At 33.8% G+C, this 19854-nt stretch overlaps 1 protein-coding gene and 1 pseudogene across 2 annotated transcripts in view; both read left to right on the top strand.

Annotated features, from left to right (window-relative positions):
• LOC102605830 (uncharacterized) overlaps window positions 1–8556 on the top strand; it is a 25716-nt gene extending 17160 nt beyond the window's left edge. For both annotated transcript variants that reach the window (XM_006343273.2, XM_006343274.2), the window contains exons 7-14: window positions 1770–1842; window positions 1958–2003; window positions 3152–3261; window positions 3472–3579; window positions 3689–3748; window positions 3928–3989; window positions 5454–5766; window positions 7408–8556. In XM_006343273.2, the coding sequence (XP_006343335.1) occupies window positions 1770–1842; window positions 1958–2003; window positions 3152–3261; window positions 3472–3579; window positions 3689–3748; window positions 3928–3989; window positions 5454–5766; window positions 7408–8289 (1654 nt within the window). In that variant the 3' untranslated portion in view covers window positions 8290–8556. The remainder of the gene's footprint in view (window positions 1–1769; window positions 1843–1957; window positions 2004–3151; window positions 3262–3471; window positions 3580–3688; window positions 3749–3927; window positions 3990–5453; window positions 5767–7407) is intronic.
• Window positions 8557–11017: 2461 nt separating this feature from the next.
• Window positions 11018–15207, top strand: LOC102606385 (G2/mitotic-specific cyclin-2-like; annotated as a pseudogene).
• The last annotated feature ends 4647 nt before the right edge of the window (window positions 15208–19854 follow it).

Genomic DNA, 19854 nt, shown 5'->3' on the forward strand with positions numbered 1-19854 from the left:
GGGGTTTTACCCCTTTTCCCCCCCCCCCCCCCTCCACACACAAAAAAAAAAGGAAAAGAAAAAGAAGGATAATTTGACTCATAACATCCAGATTTGTTGCTCTGTTCAAACTTTTGCCATTTTGATTTTTGGGCGCTGGTGTTGATCTACTATGCTAAATAATCCGGAAAGGACAACGGATTTAAAACTATCTAAAATTTTGACTAAAATGTGGAGGAACTAATTGTAGCAAGAGGGAAGTTCTGTGAACTTCCATCCTTGAGTTCTTCCTGCTGTGGCTCTCTCTATTTAGGATATGAACAATTCTACATTTTTAATTTCTGAATTATTTTTTTTAAGAAATATTTATATTTGGATTAAATGGTTTATACATCAAAAAGTTCCCTTCAATGCACCCAACAATTATGAAGCTATCACTCAGACCTTGGATCATTATGAAGACACATCTATCATTTAAAATGTGGATTAAACCAGAAAAGTACACGAATTTTGTTGGATTAAGCGACAATTGTATACTTTTCAGATGAACTAACTTTTGTTCTTTCTAGATTTTTAATATAATTGGTTGAAAGTTAAAGAGTCAGAGTGGAAGAGATGGGTTGATTTTGCAAAGAATTAGTTTGCTAGAAATATACGTTTAGATAATTTTTGGTATTTTGAGAACTTATGTTTCCCAAAGAAACTGTATTTATTTTTAAAATATCAAGCACCATTGATTTTAGTTGCTAAAACAGGAATTCTACTTGTTAAGGGTACTGCTATGCGGCTTTTGATTTAGTTTGCCAGAAATCTAAGTTTAGATCATTTTTGGTATTTCAAGAACTTATGTTTCCCAAAGAAACTGAATTTATTTTTTAAATATCAAGCACCATTGGATTTAGTTGCTAAGATAGGAATTCTACTTGTTAAGGGTACTGCTATGCTGCATTTGATTTCACCACATTGGATCATTGATGACTCAGTGTTAATTATGAACAAATGATCCAGTGGTTTATACATTTCATCTTTTTTTGGATGAGAAAAGTTGAGAGGAAACTGTTAATGGTTTTCGGGGCAATAACTAAGAAGTTGGAACTGTCTGTTGCTCATTTTCTTGGATGATTGGGACTGCAGGAAGAGAGAGATAGTCAACTGGATTGGTATATAATTGTAGTGTTTTTTCTACAAGTTGTTGGTGATGTTCTAGGTGCTTTATTTAGTTCACTTGATCCTGTCCTTATTCTTAGCATCTGCAAGTAGATTTTGGTAAAAAGGCAAAAAATTGAAGATATTAAACCCTATTCTATTGCAATGAACTTGGTTAATGTTATAACACAGTTGTTACCATGGCATGCTGGTGAGATATGAATTAACAGCTGTTCTAGAGCATTATAGCATTTTGGGAAGCTAAACTAAGCAATTTATTTTGCTAAATGTAATTATGTAATACATATTGATATTCTCTGTGTTAGACGTTAAACTGATTCCTGTTTTTTTTCTGAAGAAGGTAACAAATATTTTATAAATGAACATTAAACTGATGTCTTTATCAGTATCTTTCAATGGAGAATCCTCCACAAAATAAGAATGAATTGTACTACCTGGTATCCATATGTAGGTTACATGTAAAATGTCTATTCTTTTTGTTCCATGGGCTTTATTTGAAGTTCGCAAGTTATGGCCTGTGGGAAGATTAGTTTTGGTTGTAGTGGTGATTGATAGATACCTAAATTATTGAGTTTTTTGGTGCTATTTAACTCATTATTATGTTTCTAAAATCATGGAAACAGCTTATTTTTCAACCCGTTCGTGAATAGAATCTATGATTATGCCAATGCAATGCAGGACCTAAGATCGTTAAAGGTGAGATTATTATCTTCACATATGTACTTTTTTAAAATTATCTTCAAGTACGTAATGCAAACCAATTACTTTGGTGTGTTGGAATTTGAAAAGGTTTATTTTGATATGAATTCAGCTACGGACTTTGGTGCCTGCTCACTTGTCATTTGGAGAAGATTGTGGTAGGTGCAATTATTCAAAAGTTTGTCATGAATTGAGACTTAGTATCATACTTCTTCCATTCCGAAAGGAATATATACTTTATTTTTGTATTTGCTTAATTTACTATTCATTACAAATCAAAACATACACATGTTCAACCTTTTTCCTTAATGACTACACAAAGTTAAAACTTAATTTGGGTTGGAAGCATTACTATTTTATTGGATTAAATTCATTGGACCCCTTTCATCCATCACTCATTTTGCTTATTGCAACACTAAACAGTTATTTAGTATGCTTAACATTATAGATCTTTAATTTTTTAACTACTTCAAACAATTTCATGATGGATCGTCAGATTCTCATGGGGAAATGTTCTTATTTCAGCAATACTCTTAATCCCTTAGCTGTTCACTTCTCTCTTAGCTCCCCTTCCTCCAAAACGTTGTTACCCTCCTTTGGCGTAGTTTTAAGTTCCCATGAGACTGTGTTATGTCTATTATTGTTTGCAACACTACTATATTAGGATTAGAAAATTTATGAAAACATTGTGGAACTCTGGGAAAGAGGGATAGAGCATAAACTTAAGAACACGGCAAGAATGAAAGAAACTCAATTTGGAATATGCCATGTAGATCTAGAATGTAGGCTATATTCCTGCTAAGTAGATTGATGGCTACCGCGAAAGGAAGAAAAATCTGCGTGGTATTATCTATTGACTTAGAGAAAGCATATGATAGAGTACCACGGAAGATCATTTGGTGGTTGATTTATAGAGGTCTAAACTTTTCCTCCAAAAAAGGAATAACCTAAATATGGCACAGATCTTTTCCAACAAGGAAACTTTTTCCACCAAGAAAGGTAATTCTGGTTATGGTAGAAAATCAAATATGGTGGAAATTCAGGGTAAACCCTAACACACAAGGTGTAAACATGGGGTAACATGAGGTTTTAAGATTTAGGGACATTCTCTTTGTTAGCAAAGAACAAAAGGATTTTCGGCGTTTTGCTGCCAATCAATTTGGCACAATGTAGAGTTAGAACGCTTTAAGAGTAAGTAAAAGTAGAAAGGGGATGGCAATGTTGAATTCAAGGATAGATGGGGGCTACATGAATTTAACCCTAATTGTTAATATGATGGAACTAATCTTGGATTCTTTTTTCTCAGCAAGAATCTTGCGTGGCTTGAGATTGGCTGCCCGTCTTAACTTATCCTTTACAAAGGAGATAGAAGATGCTATGCATGAACTCTCGTCAGCCATCATGAGCTTGTCCAATGTATAAACAATGATTTCTGGTTAAGTTATTTATCTGGCTTAATCATTCACTTCATCTTTTCCCCCAATGTTTGCCTTTCTCTTTGTTATTTGTCCCTTCTTCTCATTGTTGAACATCCTTGAAGCCCTAAACGTTCCTGTTCTCCTAAGGGAGTTCTCTACATCATATGCTCCATTTTCACTGATATTTCTCTGTTTATTGTGCTTGCAGTCTAGAATAATGATGGAACTGAACTATATGATGTCATATGGGGCTGCAGAGCCTTCTCTTTCTTTACTTCAGAGATACAACATCCTTGAGATTGTGTTGCCATTTCATGTATGTCCATATTGCTGCATGACCTGCATTTAATTTTGGCTTGCTGACAAAATGGTACACCTTTTAAGAATTGTGGAAATAGCTTGATGTGCATGTATATCATTTTCAGGGGACATACCTTACTCAACAGGCTAGTAAACAATTGGGTAAAAGTTCTGTGATGCTGATGGTATGTTCTTTATTTCTTCGTCTCATTTTATAACTCTGAATTTTTTTATAAGTCCTTAATTAGCTTTTTCGTTGTATGTTGCATGCGCATGTCGGCATATTCATTTTCTAAAGTAATATTTTGTTGGTTCTTTCACTTGTGTTTTAAGCATATAATTTATCAGTCACGGCTTTCTTCAGAAATTATTTTCCAGCTTGGATCAATCGGTCACCTGTGGTCAACCTTCGCACGATAGTGTGTGGTGAGTTGATATTAAATTTTTTTCAAATAAAGCATTTGGTCTAATGACATGCATTTTTGTTGAGGTTTTCTGTCTCATTTTGGCATTTGATTGTTTTCTCACCCTTCCAAGTAGTCAGTGACATATAATATTGTGCCTGTGACATGACATTGCTGTAGCTTTATCATATGAGTCGAGTTCCTTTCGCTTTTATTCTGAGCTCTGGTGCAGATATGTTGATTATTGGATTCTTGATCTCCATGAGGCTTTTTCTTTCCATACCCCTGTCTGTTCTTTGCTAACACTTTTCTCCCTAATAGAGATAGTCTTCATTTTTGGATGTTATTGTATCTACTGCTGCTTTTAGAGCTGTAATTTGATATATATGTTTCTCTGTGGTTCTGGACTTGTCTAATTGGAAGATCCATTAGTTCTTATTATCTCTTCTATCATAGTACCTTGCAACTGTATAACAGAGCTATCATGCTTTGCTTGGTGTCAAGTGCTGACTTGGATAGGAGGAATTTCTGAGATTGACTAGCTGAAATCCTGCTGTTGTTAAGCTAAGCGTGGACCTAGCAGTCGTCTCTTTTGATTATCTTGTATGCTTTGAACCAAACAAGTGCTCATTCCTAATCTTTTTATGCTTTGAACTAAACAAGTGTTCATTCCTAATCAATGATATATTGTTGTCCTGTGGACACCTTCTAATACCCTTCTTTCTTACTTTGTGGTGTGAGTTGTTTTTGGTTTAATATGTTCTGTTTAAGCTTTCACATGGCTAGCGAATGAATGCATTTGTTATTTATATGATAAGGCAATGTTAAATATAGTTCCTATGGGTTTGGGAGCTTGCACTTCTCCTCCCTTTACGAAGGAATAGGCATATGATTTCAGTGTTAAGTGTTGAAGTAAAGGCATCAAGCCTTCATCTACTACAGAATTTTCATAGTCAGGACAACATGCAACAGTAAGAACAGTAAACAAGCATCTTCTTGTGTCTATCATTTTAAAGTTTAATTTCTGGACACATTGGAAGCATTTATTGCCTTCCTGACTTCAAAAGCCCAAGTTAGCATCATCACTACTAGAATTTCTTAGTGCATCTCAGATAATACTTCTACATAGCTTCCTTCATTTTTTGTTTTTAAAATTGCAAATTAGGGCCAATTTAGACATTCAAAGATTTGTTTTTTTTTATGTGGTGCTTTCATTGTATAACACATTTACTCTGGCGTATTCCATAGTTCAATTGTGCTGATCCATTGCATTCAGCATATGAAACCTTTGGAGTCATGTTTCTAACATTGCAGCTCATAATCTACCTGCCTACTGTCACAATAGTGGATTCTACTGACTTAGACCACTTTGCTATCACGAATTCAACAGTAGACTTTAGATGAATTGACCTGCACTAATATTGAGAGAACTCCTTGTTACGGCTGGTAATTGGGATAATTGACAAAAAATTCCTTTGCATGACAGGGTTGCACTCTTGGTGTTTCATATGGCATTGATCACACATCCCCAACATGTGTTTGTCATCCTGACTTTTGCTTCTGTATTGTATCACGCAAATTGGAAGGAAGCTGTTAAATTTGCAGAAAAGCATTCTGAAGATGCAGCTGTTTATGGACCAGAATTCTCTGATTCTCAAGGCTCCATTTCAGAAGATGAACTTGCAAAAAAAGTTGCACAGCTGGCAGTGCAAGTCCAAAAATCTATAAACATTTTAACTGACAGGGACAGCCTCCTGGAAGCAATGTCCAAGTTCCCAGGAGCCCCATGCTCTGGTTTGGTGGGTAAACATACTTTGACTTTTACATGTTACTGTTGTTTACACCAACACAGTTTGTCTGTCTTGTTTTTTCACTTTGTTTGGGTACACTATACAGTTATTTTTTTACCCATATGGTTCTTCAGAGTAATGATCGACTTTTGTGGAAGATCCAAATTTAGTTCATGCTGTTTACCCAAGTGTTAAATAGACTAATTTTCTATTCCTATCTGAAAGCAGAAGTTGCATTAATTAACTTTTGATGAGAGTGTTGTCCAATTGCTGTCAAATTTCTAGTTTTCTACTCCTATCTGAAAGCGGAAGCTGCATTAATCATTTCCAAAAATAATATGGGGTGATCGATAATTCTATCTAGAATTTTCTGTTGATAAATGAGTTAATTAACTTTTGATGTAGTGTTGGTCCAATTGCCTCTCAAATAGCAACCTTGTCATACAAAATGAGAAGAGAGGAGAATGTTCCAGTTCCTAAGAGTGCATGTATTTGTGAAACAATGTTCCCTGTTGGTTTCCCCTTATAAGCAAGGAATGAGGGGATGACTTGAATATGGTTGACTTATTATTTCTTCGTCAAGTCTGTTTCTTAATCTGTGATTATGGAAAGGTCAAACATTTAGTAATACTTGCTATGAGTTACTTAATTCCTTCATACAACAAGACATAGATCTTTCTAAACCTTTTTGCTGTGCATTCCATGGACGGAAAAGGATTAAATACGTTCTTAGATACTATTAAAAGGCGTGCATCGGCAATTTCCTAACCTAGAATCTAGCTCATTATACTCGCAAGGAGCTTGTTAAACCCTGTTTCTATGTAAATTTTGTGACTTATGAAGTTAGTGATTCAGGTTTCCTGCAACAAAATGGACCAGTATCTCTGAACCTAATGTAAAGGTTTTTATTTATTTCGTAAACAACATAGTATCTTTCATCCAACTTTTTTTTGGAAATTTAGGACTTGGAATAAATGCAACTCCCTCCCTCTCTTCCTCTCCATCATAAACAGCCCTAATAGATTCATTGAGAAAGCAGCTCAGCTTATCCACACAGTAAATACTAGTTGTGCATATAGTCAAGATTTTATTTCTTGATTTGAAGATAAAATGGAGGACATGGGTTAGGGTAGAAGGTTAGTTAGGTAGTTGAGAGTTGTCTCGCTTCGTCATTCATACCAATAGTCATAGTATTACTCTAGGAGTTTCTTGTGGTTCCATTTCTGTTACTATTTTCTGTTTCTTGCACTTCGATTATCGTGTTATTTTGTGGTAGTAACTGTTTCTTTTTTAGTATGCTTGTCATGCTTTATTCAGCATTTTGTTTCGACTTCTTCACTCCCATTGTTTTCTTTTTTCGAACTGCTTTGTAATGCTTTCACTTGAGCCGAGGGTCTATCGGAAGCAACCTCTCCACCTTGTAGGGTAAGGTTTGCGTACACACTACCCTCCCCAGGCCTCACTTGTGGGATTACACTGGGTATGTTGTTGTAAAATAAAATGGGGAGAAACGGAGAAACAGAGCTAGTAGACTTTAATTCTCGTGCCCTCCTACTTGAGAAGTGTTTAATAGGCCATCAGAATGGTAATTGCTCTTATTATTATTTTAACGAGTTTTTCTTGACTGTTATGGAGATGTCTGATTTGTAGGTCTTTGTATCAAACAAAATGGGCAGGGCTGTCGAGCTAATGTTTGACATTCTAGTGAAAGATGTTACATCTCTCAAAACTAGGAAGGACGTTTACAGGATAGATTACGTTTCTCTTGGGAAAGGAAATATGTGTGAGACAAGGTTTCTTCTTGGCAAAGTTATCCTTGATACCATAATTCCTAGAGTCACCCAGGGTGTTAAAGTGATCAAAGAGGAGAAACATATCCTGCTTGGAGTTGATGGTCAACAGAAGGAAGATGCTTCCCATGAGAATTTCCTTCAAAATTTGGAGCTAATGAAGCCGGAGTTTGTGTCAGATGATGATGATAACTTGCTTAATGAAAATTATCAACTCCAACACGATATTTTTGAGAAGAAAAGGTTAAATCACGAGGGATGTAGTGATTTGGTGGAGGCAGTAACCAAGAAGCAGAAGATTGTTGCTGCTGAGCACTACGAGGAGTTGGCTGTCAAGAAGCAAGATTTGATTGATGATACAGATTGTCTCAGTCAGGAACTGGATAGAGTGAGGGATACTGTCACTATGAAGAAAATTAAGGGTGAGGATGCTCAGTTGCCGAAGGATGAAATAAGGATGCTGCTGGAAGAGGTGAAATATCAACAACACTGTCGCGATGCAACAGGAAAGGAGAAAAAGAACTCTGTCATTAACCCTTTGAATCTTTTGATGAATAATGTGGCTACTAAGGATCACAAATTCACAGATAAGTATGATTCCTTGCAACAAGAACATTGTATTGATCAAGTAAACGAGAAGTTAGATGGTGAAAATCATAATTCTCGGGGGGAGAAATTTGCTTCAACTGAGAAGGGCAGACGAACGGTTAGCAAACAGACACTTTCAACTCTTTTTAGGTGAATTGCCTTTTGTTTGTTGTAAATTAGATGTTCTTACAAGTAGCAAAGAGTAAAATCTGAATCTGTATTAGTCCATTTTATATAAGTAGAACCTAAATCCAGGTACATGGCAATAGATACGGAGTTAATTGGTTGTGTTTGCCATTTTTTTGACATTGAAATAATTTATCATATGGTTAGTAACTTTAATTGTAATCATTCAGAATAGTTCCTCTTCATATTTGGAGTGGGATCAGTATTTTGTGTTAATTCATAGCTAATAGCCTAATATGAAATATACCATAACTGATTATTTCTTTATTTTTGATGTCAAAGAAGTTTTGGACATTTCAACTTATTTAGGATTGAGTCGAATTTATTTGGGACTGAGGCGTAGTTATTGAAGAAATTTTGAGATTTTGGCCCAACTTACGTTGGTGCATAAGTTCGAAAACCTTGGGAGTATAGGCTCGCCCGTCCAGTCTCCTCCCAAGTCCCAACTTAAATACTCTCTCTGTCCCAATTTATATGATTTATTTTCTTTTTTAGTTAGTTTAAAAAAGAATTACACATTTATATATTTAGCACTCCCTCCGTCTCATTCTATGTTGCACTTTTTGAATTTTTGAGATTCAAACAAATCTATCTTTGACCGTAAATTTTTCATTGATCTTTTAATCATTTTGAATTATCAATTATTGTGACTTATAATACTTTTTACGTAGTATACAAATATATAAATTTCATTTCAAAAAAATTGAAGATCTCATACACAAAATTCTGGTCAAATTTAAATTGTTTGACTCTAGAAAAACGAAAAATACAACATAAATTGAGATATCGAGAGTAACAATTTAATTTTAACATGCTTATTTTAACCTTAGTAAAATGATGTATAACTGTATAAATATTTGTGATTTATTTTGAATCGCAAGTTAGTGTCAAACATAATTGAGACAGAAAAAGTATCAAATTTTGTTTGCAATAGCTTCTAATCTATAAACCGTGGCCTCACACATCACAATTACTTTTTTCTTTCATAATATTTGAATTTCCTAGAGGTTGTGTTATTCAAACCATGGATCCAAATTCTCTCTAGAATAATCTTTTACATAAAAAAAAAAACACTTTAATGTCTGACAAGTGCCAGCAAAGGAGACCTATTATTAAAAAAATAAAAAAAATGACCAAAACATGCCTCATAGCCTGCTACATTCATTAATTATATCATTTTTTAAATAAAAAAGATGTAGGAATGTATATATTATAGGGAGTAAGTTAAATTCAAATCACTTCCAATTGCAAAAAGGTAGTCGATATTTGTCTATTCTTTTTTAATTAATATTATTTATTTTTTGAATTATCATATCAGATTTGACGCGATGAATATAACTCGATAATGTCCATTTTTTATAGTATTAGTGTAAAATTAGCTTACTTTAAATATTGCAATAATTTTAATAACATCAATTTTACGTTATCGATATATATAACTATTAAAAAAAAGTCAAAAAATATGTATGAGCTCAAATTTTGATGAAAATATTGACTATGACCTCTACTTTTATGATGGGTCTCCTTAAAATAAAGGCCAATCATCTATCTGAAAAAAATTCAACTCTATTTTCCTAATTTGAAAGTAACGTGTATTTGAAGAAAAAAGATTTATTAATAGTAGTTGGAACTTAAATACAAATAACAAACTCATCCTATTTTAATTCATTTAAACTCAATTTAATTGGTGATGAGTTTGATATCTTTATTTTTAAAAAGAAAATTATTTGTTATATCATTTGGTAAAAACTTTACTTATACGAATGTTTATATTAAATAAATGATATGTGTTCGCATATACATTTTTTTATCACTTAATTATGATAATTTAATGATTATTTTTTTACTTAATTAAATTAAATTAATATGTATACTTATATTGTTTAAGCGAAGAACAAGAAATGAAAGAATACTTTCACTTTAAATAACATATTCAGTAATGGTACAAAAATCAATAGACGAATCATATTTTCACCTCAAAGGTAGAGACTGTTTGCAATAGATCCTCGACTATAAAAAATAATATAGCCCAAAACAGTCTAATAAATTTACACATTTTGATCGTTTGAACCAAGAACAAGAAATGAAAGAATACAATTAATTATGATTAATTAATATGTACTTTTACTCTATTAAATCACTCAACCAATTGTGAAGGAGTAGAAAAGTAGGTCCCCTTCAATCAATTTACTTGTGCATGTTGTTATCTACCGCAGGACTTCATCCTCGACGTGAAGAAAATGAAGCTATGAAACAATAATATATTCAGTGTAATCAAACAAAGTGATATCCGGAGATGATATAGTATACACATACCTTATTTCTACCTCAAAGGTAGAGAATCTACTTCCGATAGATCCTTGACTCAACCAATCCAGCTTAAAAAAAAACAACTTATAACAAAAAACAACACATAGTAACATAACATAAACTACAACAGAATAAATACAATAATCAAGGTACAAGAAATCAACAAATATTAACACAAATCAAATCAAGATCATGTCCTCAGTAAGCCAAAACTACAACATATCCTGAATTAAATTAATTTAATATAAACACCCGATACAAACAAAGTCGAAACTCCAATCATTCACCTATTCATTCAATTAAAGTTGATAAAAAAGGTTTCCTAATTTTGAAAGCAACGTCTCCTCCACATGCCAACCAAGGTGACCGTTATGCCTTTTTTTTAAGACGCTCTGATCCAACTAGCCGTTTCATTTGAAAATAAAACCCCCCCTCTGCATTTCTACTGACAAATACACTCATTGGCTTTTTCTCTCAGTCCCCATCTCTACAGTTTCCTTGGGGTTTTTTTCTCACTAAAGAAATCCCAAGATTGGGTTTTTTGATTCTTGATTTTTGGTGGGGTGATTGATTCTTGAAGAAATAATCAAAGAGAAAATGGGTGTTTCTAATGAGAACAATCCTATTATGACTAAACCCACAAATGGTCAAGGTAAATGTAGCTTAAAGATTCAATCTTTGTTTAATTTTTTTGCCCATTTTATGGGTTTTAAGAGATTAAAATCAGCTAAGATTTGTGTTAATTATTTTTTGGAAATCAGTTTTCTGGGTACAAAGAAATCCCAAGATTGGTTTTTTTTTTTTTCATTTTTGATTCTTGATCTTTGGTGGGGTGATTGATTCTTGAAGAAATAATCAAGAAAAAGTTAAAAAGAAAGAAAGGGTGTTTCTAATGAGAACAATCCTATTATGACTAAATCCACTGTAGCTTAAAGATTCAATTTTTTTTTTAAAATTTCACCAATTTTGGGTTTTATGAGCTGAAAATGAGGTAAGAGTGTTGTTTGTTAGTTTTTGGAAGATGGGGTTTTTGAAAAATTTGATTCTTTTTTCAGAAATGGGAAGCAGAAAGTTTGGAGTGGAGACGAGGAACAATCGAAGAGCATTGGGTGTGATTAATCAGAATTTTGTTGGAGTTAATCAATATCCTTGTGTTGTTAACAAGAGAGGAATATCTGAGTAAATTCCCAGCTTCAATCTTTGAGATTTTTTCCGTATTTTTAGGGGTTTTCATTTTTGTTAATCTTGAGCTGATTTGGGTGATTTTCTTGATCTAACAGAACTAATGGGATCTGTAACAAGAATCCTCTTATTCCAGCTCATAGACCAATTACAAGGTTAGATATATATAGTCAAAATTAGTAATTTCATTCCATTTATTTGAGGACCATATCCTTGGAATCTGACATGTAAATTTTTCAAAATGAAGGAAATTTGCTGCACAAATTGCTAGCTCCCAGCAGCATTATCCTGAGGTACTATTCATAAGCCTAGTGTCCCACAAATGGTGTCTGGTGAGGGTAGAGTGTATGCGGCTCTTTTTATGTATTTCATGGACTAATGAAAATGGATTCTTGAATTACTGAGGTTTCATTGTAGTTTATATAGTGTTATAAGTCGTGTAGGTGTAGCTAGGATTTCAATTTATGTATAATGTGTACATATTTAATGAATTTCTCTACCTCCGCCCCTTGTTAACCGGTAGTACAATGATGTCTAACAGGAAACCAAGAAACCAAAATTAGCAGCTGAAAATTTTAGTGTATGGGAGGATGTACCTATAATAGATGTTGATGAATATGAAGCAGCAAAAGACCAGCCTGTTCCTATGTCTTTGGAACAAACTGAGACAGTGTCACATGACAACAAGACTCAAATGGTAAGAGAAATTTTGAGTGTTTATCAAGGAGTTGAATTTTAATCCTTTTGGCAAGTATCTTGGGAATTTTAGATAGCTAATGTTCATAAATTTTCTCAGGAGATTGAGATGGAGGATATATTCGAGGAGACCGCGATAGATATTGACAGTGATGATGCAAAGAACCCGCTTGCAGCTGTTGACTATGTGGAAGATCTGTATGCTTACTACTCAAAAATGGAAGTAAGTCCAGCTGACTAACAATTTTAGTACCTTAAAGAAACTTTTACAAAGACCAGTGTGAATTTGATACCATTGTCATAAGGGAAGCTTCTAATGGAGCATTAAAGGTGACTAGACAATTGCTTTAGGTCCAGGTTCTAAGCTGACTAACAATTTTAGTACCTTAAAGAGACTTTTACAAAGACCAATGTGAATTTGATACCATTGTCATAAGGGAAGCTTCTAATGGAGCATTAAACGGTGACTAGACAATTGCTTTAGGTCCAGGGTTACTAAGCTGACTAACAATTTTAGTACCTTAAAGAGACTTTTACAAAGACCAATGTGAATTTGATACCATTGTCATAAGGGAAGCTTCTAATGGAGCATTAAACGGTGACTAGACAATTGCTTTAGGTCCAGGTTCTAAGATGAGTATTGATATCCCACGGCTTACTTGAAATGATATTTGAATTTATTTGAAGTGATTAGAGCTGCGTTTCACATGGTAGTTGTTGAATGTTCGCACGATAGGAAATTCAGGTGATAAATAGTACATGTTAGACTTGATGGCCTTTGGAAATGTCAAAGGTTTACACAATTATTTAAAGACTTTTGAAGAGGTAGGTGGTCAAGGTTTGATCAGATCACTGGAAATTAGTAGTTTTCGGTCAAATCTAAACAGCATGTTCAACTAAGTATTTTTAATGTTTGAATTAGAGCTGTGTTTCACATGGTAGTTGTTGAATGTTCGCACGATAGGAAATTCAGGTGATAAATAGTACATGTTAGTCTCAATGGCCTTTGGAAATGTCAAAGGTTTACACAATTATTTAAAGACTTATGAAGAGGTCAAGGTTTGATCAGATCACTGGAAATTAGTAGTTTTTGGTTAAATCTAAACAACATGTTTGATCTAAGTATTTTTATTGTTTTGATTTGATGAGTTTAAATAATTCTGTCATATTTTTAAGTATAAAGAATTTGGTTCCTGATGAAAAAGAATGTGGTTTCTGATGCACTTGTTTGATCAAAGTAGTTTAGTGTTTAGATTTGATGAGTTTAAATTTGGTTCCTGATGAAAAAGAATGTCATTCTTATTCACATTTGACTAAATAATGATCACTATATTCAGGTCAGCAGCCGTATATCGCCAGATTATATGGCACAACAGTTTGACGTAAACGAGAGGATGAGATCTATACTAATAGACTGGCTCATTGAGGTACTTAAACTTTTACTCCCAATTGAAGTGTAAAAGGAGACTGCGAAATATTTGGTTACTTGATTGTCATATTGATTGCTATTCGTAAATGAATAGGTACATCACAAGTTCGATCTAAGGGAAGAGACGTTATTCCTAACTGTTAACTTGATAGATAGATTTTTGGAGAAGCAATCTGTTGTGAGAAAGAAGCTACAGCTTGTTGGACTGGTTGCCACGCTACTTGCGTGTAAGTATGAGGAGGTTACTCTCCCTGTGGTGGATGATTTGGTGTTCATTTCGGATAAAGCATACGCAAGGAAGGAGGTTCTTGAACTGGTAGCTAACAATGATATTTCTATCGAATGCAAACACTTATTACTACATTTTCTCAACTATTACTAAAATTTATATCATGTCATATTCCCTGCAGGAAAAATTGATGCTCAACACACTCCAGTTTAATATGTCCGTTCCAACACCATATGTTTTTATGAGGAGATTTCTCAAGGCTGCTCAATCGGATCGAAAGGTTAGTGGACTAACAGAGTCTTGAAATTTTTGATGTTCTTGATTGATACATTCTCCTAACTTTGTTGTGTACTCCTTTTATAACAGCTTGAGCTACTTTCATTCTTCTTGATCGAGCTTTGCCTTGTGGAATACGAAATGCTTAAATTCCCACCATCCTTTATCGCTGCTGCTGCAATCTTTACAGCTCAGTGCACACTTTACGGTGTTAAACAATGGAGCACGACGTGTGAGTTGCATACAAAATACTCGGAATATCAACTTCTGTGAGTGAACATTTCCACATTGTGTGATGATTGTAACTAAATTCTTTCTCAAACTTAACCCTCTTTTTTTCGTGCTTTTTTAGAGAGTGCTCGAGATTGATCGTGGGGTTCCACCAAAATGCAGCAACAGGGAAACTAACAGGGGTACATAGAAAGTACAACACATCTAAATTTGGTCATGCAGCAAAATGTGAGCCGGCTCATTTTCTTCTTGAGCAGAACCAATAAGAGGACGGATGGACGTACATGTATAGTTTTTACTAACTTTACGTGACATCTGTAATCGGGTTGGTCTGATTTATGATATGGTTTTGGGGCATTAATGGAGTTAAAATAACTCAGCAACTGCTGTTGCCCCGGGGAATTTGACAACTTTTACTTGGATTATAGCATAGCTCATTGTAAAACAACTTTGGGTTGTTTCTGTTCAGCTTGGAACATAACTGAATTGAGTTTTTTTCTCTTTTCACAACATTAATAAAATGTTTAGCTATTATTCATAAATATATTATTCCCTTCTACCGCTGCCTCGTGAAGGTAGAGAGGTTGTGTTTATCAGTAAGACGGATCCAAATTTGAGTTTATAGGTTCTGAATTCTAGAAAAGACAGCTTTCACCACCACGGTCATCGAAAAACCTCAATCTCTTCTAACTGCTTAACTTTTCGACACAAGTTGTTCATTGTTTGAGTAACTAACACTGAATCCAAACTTCACGAATGCACAAGGTGTTTGCCCCCAATGAAACGAAAAATACTTTATAGTAGATGTTGAATCCCCCTTTACACTACTTTCGTGTGTACGCAGACCCTTTACCTACCTTGTAGAGATATAAAAATTGTTTCAAGTAAAGCATTTCGAAGAAGTTGGAAAAAGATGGTAGTTAACAACAAAGAAATAATGCGATATGAAAAATACATATAGCATTCGGAAAATGAACTATAAGAATAAATTAATACTATATTTACAACACAATTCAACTTTTTGTATAAAGAAGTTCTGCGATCAGTTTCAAAGGAAAAACTAACTACTCCTAATATTCTCATATAAAATGCTCAAAATAATTTTTAAAAGATAACCAGAATCTATATTCTAAAACAAAACCAGCAAATAAAAAAGAGATTTTATAGTATGTTTGTTTGAAAATAAAAAAGGGAAAAAGTCTTTAGAATTTTTTTAAAATTTTCTTCAATTTTCAAGTTCCTGGAATTTTATGAAGTCTTTTTTTTTTTTTTTAACATGACAAGAGAAAAAAAACAAGAAAATTTATACACTATGAATGTAACGATGGGTTCCGTCGTTATAGAAAAACCAACAGGGAAAAATTTTGGGCTGGAAAACTTTTTCGTAGTAACTTGGAATTTCCCAACCTAGTCCAGATTTGGACAAAATCGGAGTCATTAAAGTCTAGGGAAATCTGGTAACAATTAGGTGATCTAATTGTGAATTTGATCACATGAGTAGATAGCTAAGACGTTAAGGAACCCGTACGACTTTACAGAATTGAATTCGGGCGAGTAGAACTCCCGAAATTGATCTTAGCTTGAACGGGTAGTTTCCAAGTATCATGGGTTGAAGGTGTGTTGTGAAATGGGGTCTTGAAATTATTAAAATAGCTCACTGTTTCCGTGCAAGCCGCTGAGGAGGGATTTCTGCCGCCAAGGCGGGGCCGCTGTAGCGAGGTGGGTGTCGCCATGGCGGGGCAGACGTGACTTAAGGTCGGAAATAAACCCCAAAAACGTTTTATTCTGCAATTTTCAAACTTGAGAGCTAAGGAATGAACCCAGGGGTTTTCTTGACAGTTTTTCACCATTCTTGAAACTAAAGGTAAGATTTTAACTCCCTGAATCTGTTTTTCGATCCGTAGAACGTAATCTAATGGGTAATTATCAATGGGGAAGGGTTTTGATCTGGAAATTATGGTGAAGAAAGCCATAATCTAGGTATGGGGATCATGCGTATGATCTAGGGTTGATAGAATTGTTAGTAATTCGAGTAATTAATTAGTTATTGTTTACTGATTCCCGTGTTAAATTAATTGTATGTAGACCAAGAACAAGCGAAGCGAATCCGGAAAGGGAAGGATCAAGTTTCCTAAGGGATTTCAAGCTTGTTTCGAGGTAGGTGATGGTTGTAAATTTCATGATTGTGTGATATATGTTTGTTCTTGCTTCATTATAATACGTGTATGTATGCGAATGTTGCATTATTGATCACACTATTTGTAAATAAGATAGACGAATGATGAATGCCATGAATCATGACTTGATTGTATGATTATGAGAATATACTTGTGGTGGTGATTGTGGCTTGTTGAATGGATCGGGTGTTGCGTTCCGACACACTAACTTGGATCGGTTGCCACATTCCGCTATAATTATGGGATCGGTCGCCACGTTCCGGCATAAACATTGGATCGGGTACCACGTTCCGGTATGCTAACAATTTGGGTTTGGGTTCCATGAGAGAACCAATGAGTTGACATAATTGTGCATCTTGAGAAATGTGAAATTGTACGTTGTTCGTAAATAATGATGATATTGTATATGTTCGATGTATGCATGTTATTATTGTGTTGTATGACTTATATATGTTGCACTTAATGGAATAGCCGCGTGATCCTACCAGTAAACTGTGGTTGTGTACTGATACTACACTTGCTCTTTCTTTGTTGAGTACAAGGCATCTTAAGGCAACTATTAACAGACCTCGCTTAGAAGATCATTGATCGTTCGAATTCAAGGGTGAGTCAGTTCTTCCAGTCTGCCATGAGTTCTCTTTCGGTTTAGTCCATCTTATTTGGACTTAGACTAGTTCTTAGATATTCTTATGTTAGTTGGGTTGCACCCATTTTCCTTTAGACTTTTGGTTCATTGTTAGAGTTTTGGTACATTGACTTTCATGTTCTAGGCGTATTTTTCGCAATTTGTTGTTAGATCTTTTGGAAGTTTATGGGAACTTCAGTCTTTAGTCATTTAAACATGCTTCCGTATCTTTAAATGTTTGATTTCGTATTAACTAGTTAGTATTAATGGTTCTCCCACCGGAGGGTTAGTGTGGGTGCCAATCACGATAGTCTGGGTTAGGACAATGAAAAATTATTTATTGCCTATAATAAGCATAATTAGAAAATACAATAAATAATACTACCCCTATTTAAAAAATAATGACTTACTTTCCTTTTTAGCCTGTTTAAAAAATAATGACCTCTTTCCTTTTTTTAGTAACATTTTAATTTCAGCTTTTCACGTGGAATGTTTAAGGTCACAAGATTAAAGAACAATTTTAAACATTTAACATAACTTTAATTTAAAACCACAAAATTCAAAAGTTTTTTTTATTTTCTTGAACTTTGTGCCAAGTCAATCTAGGACACTCTTTTCTAAACGGAGAAGTATTTATTATATCAATAAAAGAGTTACTCCCTATGTTTCAAAAAGAACGGTCCAATTTAAAAAGAGATAAGGGTTAGAAAAATACTCCAACTTTGGTCGGATTTGCTGTTGCGATACTAAACTTTCATAAGGACCTATTACCTCCCTAGACTATTTAATACCGTATTTTAAACATATATATTTGCCCACGTGGACATAAAAAATAATGCAAAATTATAAATAGTAATGTGTCCACGTGGGCACATATATACCTTTAAAATACACTATTAAATAGTTCAGGGGGTAAAAAATACGGTATTAAATAGTCTAGGGAGGTAATAGGTCCTCATGAAAGTTTAGTATCGCAATACAAATCGACCAAAGTTGGGGTATTTTTTAGACCCTTATCCCATTTAAAAAAGAATGATCATTTTTTTCCTATTTTGGCAACACTTTAACTTCAATTTTTCATGTGGTATGTTTAAGACCACAAGATTAAAGGACATTTTGGTACATTTGACATAACTTTAATTTAGAACCACAAGATTTAAAGTCTTTTTTTTTTCTTAAACTTCGTTCCAAATCAAATTAGGTCATTCTTTTTGAAACCGAGGGAGTATAAGTATATCCTTAAATTATGTCATTCTTTTTTAAACGGAGGGAGTATATCCTATTATCAGTTATAATCGCGCTCTTCTCTGATACAAATATAATAAATATAGTTTATATATATATATATATATTATTTTTTTTACCCTCCCTAGGAGCTCTCCCACCCTTTTTGTTCTCTTGGTGACTCGAACTCGCAACCTTCGAATTGGAAGTGAGAGGTGTTTACCATCCGAACAAATCCCTCTCGTCTATAGTTTAAATATTTGCCTTTTTATAAATTAAAAATTTTGTTGTAATAAACTTGCGGCTAGGGCTTTATAAATTATAATAAAATATCAAATCCTCTCTCCCACCCGAGTCCTGTTTCTCTTCAAAATTTTCCCTTTTTTTTTTTTGGTGTTAAATAGCTCTTTCATTTATTCATTCAATTGCTTCTTCCTCTGAATTACATCGTTACCGGTAAGCATTATTATTTTCTTAATATTTGGAGAATTTACGCACCTCCTTTCATATTTTCGTATTGGAAAAAGACGATTAGACATCACATAATATAACTTCAGTTTACCAGGAGGTCATGAGCTTAGATAGGATAATAGGGTAGTAGGTTACTAGTAGGGTAAAAAACTTAAGTATACAAATTAAGTACCTTAATTATTACTATATAACAATACTTTTTTTCCCACTTATATAGCAATAGTTTTTTTACAAAATTAGAATTAATATATATATTTTTTTATTAAAAAAAAAAAAAGAAACGTAGAATGAGTCACCCACCAAATCACAAATCCCTTAATTTTTTTCAATTATTTTACCTTCCCTGATTTACTCAGATTTGTTAAATATTCTCTTCCAGGAAGAGAGATTTCTAACAAAAATAAAACTCTCTGACTACTTTGATCGACAATTCAAAATGGATACCAACAATTTTTCAATTTTAATACAACACAACAGGCGATGGGACTCATCAAGTATGTGAATAAAAAATGATTGATTTGGTATTTTTTTACGTTGCTAATAGTTGTTTTTTCACACCGTCGGTGTTTAATGTTTTCGATAATTATTCGTTTGTTTATATTGTACGTCATTGTGGTGTATCATAAAATTTATATGATTTGATTATTAGCATGGTGCATCTGGTAATCTTTTAGGTTTAATAG

The sequence above is a fragment of the Solanum tuberosum genome, unplaced genomic scaffold (genome assembly GCF_000226075.1).
Source record: "Solanum tuberosum cultivar DM 1-3 516 R44 unplaced genomic scaffold, SolTub_3.0 scf00039, whole genome shotgun sequence".
Classification (NCBI taxonomy): Eukaryota; Viridiplantae; Streptophyta; class Magnoliopsida; order Solanales; family Solanaceae; genus Solanum; species Solanum tuberosum.